At 26.8% G+C, this 10090-nt stretch overlaps 5 protein-coding genes across 5 annotated transcripts in view, besides 7 other annotated features; 4 read left to right on the top strand and 1 right to left on the bottom strand.

Annotated features, from left to right (window-relative positions):
* Nucleotides 1-33: 33 nt before the first annotated feature.
* Nucleotides 34-128: a microsatellite.
* Nucleotides 129-734: 606 nt separating this feature from the next.
* On the top strand, nt 735-1530 carry EDI_170060 (uncharacterized protein; the record flags this gene model as incomplete). Its single annotated transcript, XM_001734032.1, has 2 exons — nt 735-950; nt 1000-1530. The coding sequence occupies 2 exons, from the start codon at nt 735-737 to the stop codon at nt 1528-1530; spliced, it is 747 nt and encodes a 248-aa protein (XP_001734084.1).
* Nucleotides 1531-1752: 222 nt separating this feature from the next.
* EDI_170050 (uncharacterized protein) lies at nt 1753-2991 on the top strand (the record flags this gene model as incomplete). Its single annotated transcript, XM_001734031.1, has 3 exons — nt 1753-1843; nt 1898-2535; nt 2584-2991. 3 exons carry the CDS (start codon nt 1753-1755, stop codon nt 2989-2991), a joined length of 1137 nt encoding a protein of 378 aa, XP_001734083.1.
* Nucleotides 2545-2628: a sequence feature (AT_rich).
* A 21-nt stretch (nt 2992-3012) lies between the features above and the next one.
* Nucleotides 3013-3058: a sequence feature (AT_rich).
* A 62-nt stretch (nt 3059-3120) lies between these two features.
* EDI_170040 (uncharacterized protein) lies at nt 3121-4203 on the top strand (the record flags this gene model as incomplete). Its single annotated transcript, XM_001734030.1, has 1 exon — nt 3121-4203. One exon carries the CDS (start codon nt 3121-3123, stop codon nt 4201-4203), a length of 1083 nt encoding a protein of 360 aa, XP_001734082.1.
* Nucleotides 4191-4255: a sequence feature (AT_rich).
* EDI_170030 (uncharacterized protein) lies at nt 4245-4838 on the bottom strand (the record flags this gene model as incomplete). Its single annotated transcript, XM_001734029.1, has 1 exon — nt 4245-4838. One exon carries the CDS (start codon nt 4836-4838, stop codon nt 4245-4247), a length of 594 nt encoding a protein of 197 aa, XP_001734081.1.
* Nucleotides 4839-4991: 153 nt separating this feature from the next.
* Nucleotides 4992-5061: a sequence feature (AT_rich).
* Nucleotides 5062-5132: 71 nt separating this feature from the next.
* Nucleotides 5133-5200: a microsatellite.
* Nucleotides 5201-5276: 76 nt separating this feature from the next.
* Nucleotides 5277-10090, top strand: part of EDI_169920 (DNA-directed RNA polymerase II subunit RPB1, putative) — a gene marked incomplete at both ends in the record, with an annotated part of 4917 nt that continues 103 nt past the window's right edge. The window contains 2 exons of the mRNA XM_001733185.1: nt 5277-8661; nt 8719-10090. The exon at nt 8719-10090 is cut by the window's right edge and continues 103 nt beyond it. Coding sequence (XP_001733237.1) covers nt 5277-8661; nt 8719-10090 — 4757 coding nt within the window. The remainder of the gene's footprint in view (nt 8662-8718) is intronic.
* Nucleotides 8044-8064: a sequence feature (AT_rich).

Below are 10090 nucleotides of genomic sequence, written 5' to 3'. Positions count from 1 at the left end.
TGTGTTACTTCATCTTCTTGTATTTTTGTAAACTTCTTTTTATTATTGTATTGTTTTCTTCTGGATATTTCTTTTCTCCTTATTTTGTTTCTTATGGTTTTTTTTTCATTTTTTGATTTCCTTTCTCTGAATGGATTTATGTTTCTCTCTGTTTACTCATTTCACGTCACTTATTATCCTTTAATATCTTCATATTTTAATTATCTCGATTCTTCTATCTTTCAATTCTATATTTTATCTTCTCCACTTCTCATTTTCTTTCTTTACATCCTTTCTTTTCTTGTAGTGGGAAGTAACCTTTCTCGCAAACACTTTACTATTACTCTGATAATTTATATGTGCTATTTGTTTTATGTCTTCTCACTCTATGACCCTTTTGTTCACATCTTTCTCTTCTTCTGATTATTCTAACCCTTATTAAAGTTCTTCATTGAATTTGGTCTTATTCCATTCTTTGTTATTCTTCCTTTCATATTTCTGTCTGAATTTCTTCGATTTCCATTATCTCTTCTGTATGCTCTTTATCTTCATAACTCCATTCTCTCTCCACAACTCCTTAAATTTTTCTTTTTATCTTAATTTCTATTATGTCTCTTTCTTCATTATCATTATTGTATCTCCTCTCTATGACCATATACTATTCTTTCAATATTACTTTTTTCTTAAATATTTATTGATAAAATGTTATAAAAACCCATTTATGTAAAACAAAAAATGAACTTAAAAAGACGAAAATGAAGGGAAAGATAACATATTATGGAATGAATGTTTATCAATTAACTGAACTAGATGAGCGTACTAAACCACAAAAGGTTATTGATAAATTGAACGAATTATATGGAGAATTAAAAAAGGCAAAAATTGATAATAAAAAAGAGCGAATGGAAGAATGGAATGAAGTGATGGATACTTATGAACTCGACCCAGTTGGATATTACAAATATTGTGAGGTTTGGTGGTTAGTGATTCAGAGTAATGAAAAAGAGTAATAAAACGTAGAATAAGGGAATGTTTACTAAACCATCGTCAATAAATATTACAATTAAAATTACATTAAAGACTGTTAAAAATGGATTAACTAAAACAATTAAATATCAAGTAAAACGAATTAATAAATTAACAGCAAAAGAGTATAATGAAATAATTAGTAAAACAATCAAAATAGAAAGAGGAGTTGATAATGATGATGAATATATTTTTGAGAAAGAAGGAAAAGAAGAAATTGGAAAAAAACGAGGGGACTTAAAAATATTATTTGAAGTTATTTGTCATGACTTTATTCGTAATAAAGAAAATGTAATTCTGAAATATCCAATCAATCATTATGATGAACAAAATGGATTTGTTATTAGTCATAGAGGAATTAATGATGATGAATGGATTAACAAACGAGTAGAACCAAATAAAGTTAAAATAGGAGATTCAGAAAGTGTAATAACAATTTATGGAAAAGGATTGCCAAAAAAAGGAGGAGAAGTAGGAGAATATGGTGATATATTTATTTTATTTACTGAAAAAGAAACAAACTAAAAGAAATACCTTTATTACTAAGTTAAATTAAATTCTACCATAACTTGGTTGTGTGTTGTTTTCTTCTTTTCGATGAGTAAGAAAAATGAGTGATTTTTTTCTTTGTTTATTTCATTTTTGATACGAAACTTTTTATAAAACATAAAGAAAGGATTGATTGGAAGAAAAAACTGAATGAAGAAAAAAAAAAGAGAAAATGAAAACTAAAAATTTGAAAAGGAAATGTCAATTGGGAAAGTCACTTGTAAATATTGTGGATGTCCAATCTCTGAAAAGTCATTAGAACTTTTGTCGAAGACACCAAGAAAACAATGTTTGTTGAATAAAAAAAGACAATGGTCAAAAAGAATATAAATTAATAAATTAGTTTCATTTATAGAAAATCAACCAATGAAATCACTTTCGAATTCTGTTTTTATAAATAAAGGAATGATATATAACCCAAAATCAAAACCAGTACAACTTTCTTCTTCAATGACACAAACAGATTCTCCATTACAATGGCTATATTTTGCACAGCAAGAAAAATTACCATTTGAATTACCTATGTGTGAAAGTTGTTATCATAATAAAAGTAATGAAATGGATAGAGAAGAAGCAAATTATACATGTAGTTATTGTGAAATATTAAAAATGTTTGATGATTTACAAGAATTAAAAGGTTTAGAAGAAGATATAAAACAAGAAGAATTAAAAGTACAAGAACTAGAAAAATCAATTTTAAGTTTAGAAAAAGAACAAACACAATTAAAAGAAGATAAAGAATTTATAGTTTCATTACAAGAGTCATTTAAAGAGAAATATAAAGAACATGCACAGTTGTTAGGAGAAATAATTCGAATATCAAATAATTCAAGTGACAGATTTAATAGAATTGATATTCAGAAAGAAAAAGAAGAATCAAAACAATATGAAGAAAATATATGGAATAAAATACATCGAATAGAATGGACTGAAAATGGAATATTATTTGATTCTATTAATATTGTTTCTGATTATCAACACGTTTGTTACATTATTTTTAAACAAATTAAGTTAAATTTAATAAAATAGAAAAAATATAAAAATGTATCAATTTGTTTTAAATTAATTATTAAAGAGTGTTTACTTATTAGACAAATGTTACGAACTCAACTAACAAAATGTTCTATTATAACAGCATATTCTCAGTTTTCAATGACTAAATTAAATTTAAGTTATTTGGACTTTAATCAAAAGTCTATAAAAAAAACTAAATCTTTTAATTATTCTTTACAAAAACTTTCAATGGTCGTCGAAGAATTAATTACTATTGTTTCTATTCAATTTAATAAATATAAACCACTTTATAAAATTACTAATTTTACTGCTAATGGATTATCTTTATCCCCATCAACATCTCATTGGAGTGATGCTATAAAATATTTTCTTTCCGAATTTAAACATTTAAGAGAATTTGTTCTTAAAATTATTGTAAATTAATTTGACTTTATTTGTTGAATGATTTAAAATTTAAAATTTATTTTAAATCAAAAAACAAAATTTATTTGACCCAAAAAAGAAAATAAAAACTAATAACTTTAAGAACTGAAACTTAATATTTAAAAAGAAATGACTAAAATTAATCATCCAGTAAAAATTGAAGCAGTTTATCTTATGTCTATTATTCCACACTTTATTTCATTGAATATGTTAATGAGGTTTCACCAAGTTAGTCATAATTGTGGTGAAGCAATAACACGACTAAAGGTTAATCCATGTTATCAAGAACTATCTTTAGAAACAATCCTTCAAAATGATCAATCAATTCATATAAGAAAAGAGTTACAAGTTTTTACTGGAATTGATACTCTCCATACTGATATTAATACTTTACAACAACTACCACCAGAATTATTAGTTAATGTAAAACTATTTGAAATTAGTTATATTCAAAAACAATCACCTTCTTCCTATCCTATTTGGGAAACAATTAAAGACCGAATTTCTAGATTAATTCTGGAAGTTAGTTGTCTACCTTTATTTGATCTTCTTTCTTTACCTAGTTTACGTCGTTTAGAGATTAGAGCAGGAAGAAATAATCTTACTGAAAATTTACCTATTAGATCAATGGAATCTTTACAAACACTAGTTGTGTATTGTGATGGCTCACAATTTAAGACATATTATGATTTATTTGAACAGTTTGTATGTAGTAAAGTAAGGGTTCTCTATAAACTTAATTGGGTCCAACCAAGTGATTTTGAAGATATTTTGAGGTTACAGACTAGAAGTATTATTGGGATTTATTTAAATGAACTTCCTCCAGATATTAACAATTATCTTTCAAGTAAAGTTGTATTATTATATTATCAAAAGAAAGAATTTAGAATACCAATTAGTATTTTTATTGATCAACAATTTCTTTCATTGATGAAGTTATATTATCCATCAATGATTGATGTTCGTGGAGATATAGAAAATGAAGAAAGTACTATTATAGATCTTCATGAAGAACATCAACTAGAAGAACTAATTTTCAATTTTGTAACTACAAAAGAAAAGATTTCAGTTATTCTTCCTAAAGAATTAAAGAAGTTAACTATTAATCATGGTAATTTCTTAAAAGAAGGAGGATTATTACAACTTCAAAACACACAAGTTCCTCGTGAATGTTATGCCTCATACGGAGATGCTGTTCCAAAAAATGATTAAATCTAAATTAAATAAATTTTCAATATTGTTTGTTTGTTTTTTTAATTATTTACAATACATTCAAGAGAAGGTGGTTGTAATGGGTCAAATGTTGAAGAAGAACTTGGTAAAGGTAATGGAAGTGACTGTTTCCAAAGAAATAACCAATTTCCTAATTGAGGGTTATAATTTAACGGAGATGTGTTTTGAAGAAATAACTCAAATGCAGACTGTTCAAAACTAACTTGAATATTAGGAAATAGTTTATGGGCATAACTATATTGATGGAGAATGTCTTTAATTTGAGTTTCTAAGACTTGATTTTCTTTCATTAACTCGAATTGAATTTCATTAAGAGAAGCAACATTAAAAGCAATTGCACTAGAATAGGGTTTTAGTCGGACATATCCATTTTTCATTTCAATAACCTCAAGAGATTGAAGTATTTTTAATACAGCATTTAATCGTTTATTTAAGTTTGTTTCTCCAACAATTTTCTTATTAATAGGATGAAATGGAACCCAATGACACTTTAATTCTTTAAGGATTGAATATACTAAATCATTATTTTTGTTAAATTCTTTTTTCTTTTGAGAATGGTAATGACAAGGTTTTAATAGTTCAATAATTTTAGAGTAATTTCTTTCGGCAAACATATTAGAGTGAGTGAATTTCTTTCTCAATAAAATTTTAGCTTAAATGAAAGTGACTTTTTATTAAGATTGAATCTTATTAACTACTCCAATCACAAATAAGACCAAAATTTTAAATAATCGTTATAAGTAATTTTTTAGTAATAATGAAGAACGAATAAAATTTTTTCATTTATTTTTTTCTCTTTTTTAATAAAAACCCTTTTTATTAATTAAAAGAAATAAACCCTTAAAATAGGATTACATTTAACAACAATAAGAAAAAAGACAGCATTTAAAAAAGATGACGTGAAATCCAAAAAGAATAAAATGACAAGAAAAGAAATAAAAAAAAACTAATAAAAATAAGAAAAAGAGAAAAAGAATAATAGAAGAATGTATTATGAGGAAAAAAGAAAAATAATAGGGAAATGTATCTAAAAAAATTATTATCCAGTTACAATGACTGAACTCAACATGGAAACGAAACGAGTTAAACAAATAAAATTCACTTTACTTTCTTCTGAACAAATCAGAAAAATGGGTGTTTGTAAGATTACTGAAAGTACTTTAGTTAATAGCGATGGTAAACCAGTTTTAGGTGGACTTGCCGATCCTCGAATGGGACCATTTGAAAAAGGAGAAGAATGTCAAACATGTAGAGGAACAAGGACAGAATGTCCTGGTCATTTTGGATATATAGAATTAACACAACCAGTTTATAACGCTATATATATGAAATATATTTTACAAGTATTAAAATGTGTTTGTCCAATTTGTAAACGAATATATTGTCATGGAGATGAAAGAATAAAAAATATTAAAAGTACTGGAGAAGAACGATTAAAAGAAATTTATGAATTTATTCATAAAAACTATAAAGCTTGTGGAGTTTTATCTGAGAAGAAAAAAGATCTTGATAAACATCAAAACAATGAAGAAGAAGAACAAAATCCATGTAATGGACCAATTGTAGATTATGAACTTCCTAAATTAAAATCAGAAAATAAATTAGAAATTAGAAGAAAAAATGGAATAAAAACTAATGAAGAAAATGATTTTAAACCAAGGGATGCACTTGCAATATTTAAAGATATGACTGATGAAGATGTTAGAGCACTTGGATTTGATCCAATTGATTGTCATCCTAAATTTATGATTTTTACATTAATTCCAGTACCACCATTATGTGTTAGACCATCTATTGTATCAGAAGGAGCAAAAGAATCTAAAGATGATTTAACTGTATTATATGAAAATGTAATAACTGCCAATGAAAGATTAAAAGAAGAAAATCAAAAATGTGAAGGAGTGTCAGAGTATTATAATAAATTAATGGAATTACAAACTATTTGTGCAAAAATATCAATGAAAAATGTTAAACTTCCAGAAACTATGTTGAGAAAGAAAAATTTTAAATCAATTGAAGAAAGACTTTCAAGTAAACAAGGTAGATTAAGATTAAATTTAATGGGAAAAAGAGTTGATTTTTCTGCTAGAACAGTTATTTCACCAGATCCAAATTTATCAATGGATGAAGTTGGAGTACCAACAGGAGTTGCTAGAATTTTAACATTTCCAGAAGTGGTTACTCAACATAATAAAGAAAAATTACAAAAATTAGTTAATGCTGGAATGAATGATTATCCAGGTGCATTTATGTTAGAAAGAAAGAATGGTCAAACATATAGATTAAATGGATCAGAAAAAATTATTGATATTGGAGATACTGTACATAGATATATTATGAATGGAGATTATGTAATCTTTAATAGACAACCTTCATTACATAGAATGAGTATGATGGGTCATAAAGTTAGAGTTTTACCATTTTCTACATTTAGAATGAATTTATGTGATACTACACCTTATAATGCAGATTTTGATGGTGATGAAATGAATTTACATGTACCACAAACACTTGAAGCAAGAGCTGAAGTTGCTACATTAATGTTAACACCAACACAAATTATTACACCCCAACATAATGGACCAGTTATGGGTATTGTACAAGATACACAATGTGGAAGTTATTTAATTACTAAAAGAGAAACGTTTATTGAACAATTAGTATTTTATAATATTTTACAATGGTTAGATAACTTTGATGGAACAGTCCCAATTCCTGCAATATTAAAACCAGTTCCTAAATGGACTGGAAAACAAGTATTTACTCAAATTCTTCCAACTATTAATTTCCAAAGAGGTAATTGGTCAATTAAAGAATTATTAAAACATGGACCAGCAGTAAATGATTCTGATGTATATATATTAGATGGTGTTCATTTAGTTGGGTCATTAAGAGATAAATCAGAATTTGGAAAGAATAGATCAGGTATTATTCAAACGATTTTTAAAGATAAAGGAATGGAAGCAACTAAAGTGTTCTTTAATAAAACACAAGCCACTGTTAATAGTTGGATATTAACAAGAGGATTTACAGTTGGAGTAGGAGATATTGTTGTACCACAATCAGTTCATGATTCTATTAGAGCAAATGTTGAAAAAAGTAAAAAAGAAGCAGAAAAATTTCTTAGTCATCAACATGATGATGAAATTAAGGTACAAGCAGGAAATACTATGTTTGAAAATCTTGAAAGTGAATTAGGTAATTTATTAGAAAAACTTAAAAAAGAATGTGATTCTATCACTACAAAATCATTAAAAAAAGATAATAATTTACTTGCTATGGTAGATTCAGGAAGTAAAGGAAGTACAACTAATATTCTTCAGATGGTAGCTTTTGTTGGAAAACAAGAAATTAATAATTTAAGAATTCCATTTGGATTTTATAAAAGAACATTACCACATTATTGGAAAGAAGATTATGGATTTGTTTCTAGAGGATTTGTAGAAAATAGTTATGTAATGGGATTATCTCCACAAGAATTCTTCTTTCATGCTATGGCAGGAAGACAAGGTATTATTGATACTGCTGTTAAAACATCAGATACTGGATATATTCAAAGAAAAATGGTTAAATGTATGGAAGATGTACAATGTAAATATGATCGTACAGTTAGAAGGTCTAGTGGAGATATGGTAGAATTTATGTATGGAGGAGATGGAGTAGATGCATTAATGTGTGAAACACAAAAATATATTTATTGTAATGATCAAAAACCTGATAATTTTGAGGGAAGTATTAATGAGTATGACACTTTAAAAATGAATGAACTTTATAGATGGGATTTAAATGATGAAAAATTAAATGAATTATTAGATGAAGATATTTATAATAAATTATTTACTGATGAATATCAAACATTATTTGATAATGAGTTCCAAAGAATATTAGATGAAAGAGAAGAATTATATCAACCATGGAGAAGAAGTCTTGATTTAAAACCATGTGATATTCATATTGTTGTTAATTTTGCAAGACAAATTGATAATGTTATTGCAGCAAGATATTTACCAAAGAGTCAAAGAAGTAATTTAGATCCAAAATATATTATTGAAAGAGAAAATGCATTAATTAAAGAATTATCTTCAATTGGAGCTGTCAAAAATGATAAACTTGATGAAGAAAGATTTAAAGATGCACTTGGATCATTTGGTAAATTATTACACTGTACATTAAGTAGTAAACAATGTTTAGTTCAACATCATTTATCTAAAGAATCATTTGACGATTTAATGGATAGAATTAAAAATATTTATGAACGTTCATTTATTAATCCTGGAGAAATGGTTGGAAGTATTGCTGCTCAATCTATTGGTGCTCCAGCAACTCAAATGACTTTAAATACATTCCATCATGCAGGTATTTCATCTGCTAGTGTAACTGAAGGAGTACCACGTTTAAAAGAATTATTGAATGTATCTAAAACACCAAAGACACCAAGTATGAATGTTTATTTAAACAAATGATACTAGAGAGTCAATGGTTGATTTAGATAAGAATTAAACAAAACTATTCCTTACACAAAATTAAAAGACCTTATAGATGATGTAGAAATTTGGTTTGATCCTGATATTACCAATTCAGTTATTGAAGAAGATAGAGAATTTATTAATGATTTTATTGAAGTTGAAGAAGTTAAACCAGAAGATTATTGTAAATGGACAATAAGATTAGTATTTGGATATAATAAAATGGTTTCTATGGGAGTTGATTCTGATTCAGATATTTTAAGAGTAAAAATAAAAGAATTATTTAAAGACGCCTTAGTCATTCCATCAGATTCAAACAATATTGTAAATGGTACTGTTAAAATTGTTGTTCATATTAGATTTAGAGTTGGAAGCATATCTGAATGTTCTAATATAGATCATTTAACTGATGAAGTTGATAAAAGCATTGAAGCAGTAGCATATTATAAATCTAAATTAGATGAATTATTAAGAACTGTTGTTATTTCTGGAATTGAAGGAATTACAAAAGTTATTATTCCTCAAAAACCAAAAAATACGATTGTAGTTGATCCAGAAACAAAAATGTTAAAAGATCAATTACAATGGGTAGTATTTACTGAAGGATCTAATATGGCAGGTTTAGCTGAATGTGATAATGTTGATTTTTATAAAACTGTTACTAATAATGTTTATGAAACTTTCCTTTATTTAGGTATCGAAGCAGGTAGAACTCAACTTGAGGCAGAATTTATCAAAACATTATCTGGGTCATATGTTAATTTTAGACATTTAGCTCTTATGGCTGATGTTATGACATTTACTGGTAGAATTCAACCTTTTAATAGAATGGGTTTATCACGTGGAAGAGCAGGAGTTATTACTAGAGCTTCATTTGAACAAACATTAGAACAGTTTAGAAGAGCTGCTGCATTTAGTGAATCAGATATTTTAAATGGTATTTCTCAAAACATTTTAATGGGACAAAGAACTGTTGCAGGAACTGGTGCATTTACTGTATTACTTGATATCGACTCATTAAAAGCATCAAATATTGATGAAAATTCATTTAGTGAAGAAGAAGCTGATAAAAAAGCATTCATTGATGGATTTGATGTGTCTCCAATTAGAACTCATTTAGTCATGTCTCCAACAAACACTAATAAACCAAAACCAATGGGATTCTCTCCTTCACCAGTTTCTCCAAGAAAAACACATCCACAATTTGCTACTCCATCACCATTTATAACTTCTTCTTCTCCAAGATCTTCACCTATGTTAATGCAATTTACCCCTCGTTTTACTTCAGGTCCTTCACCATATAACCCAGCTACTGGTGCATTATCTAAACCTGCATTTTTATCATCACCAATGTTTGCTGGTAAACAATCCTCACCTTATAATAACCCTAATCCATCACC

This window comes from Entamoeba dispar, genomic scaffold, assembly GCF_000209125.1.
Source record: "Entamoeba dispar SAW760 scf_1105229457961 genomic scaffold, whole genome shotgun sequence".
Taxonomy (NCBI): domain Eukaryota; phylum Evosea; order Mastigamoebida; family Endamoebidae; genus Entamoeba; species Entamoeba dispar.
Note: the sequence above shows the minus strand (reverse complement) of the source record. Positions and strands in the feature narration are given on the sequence as shown.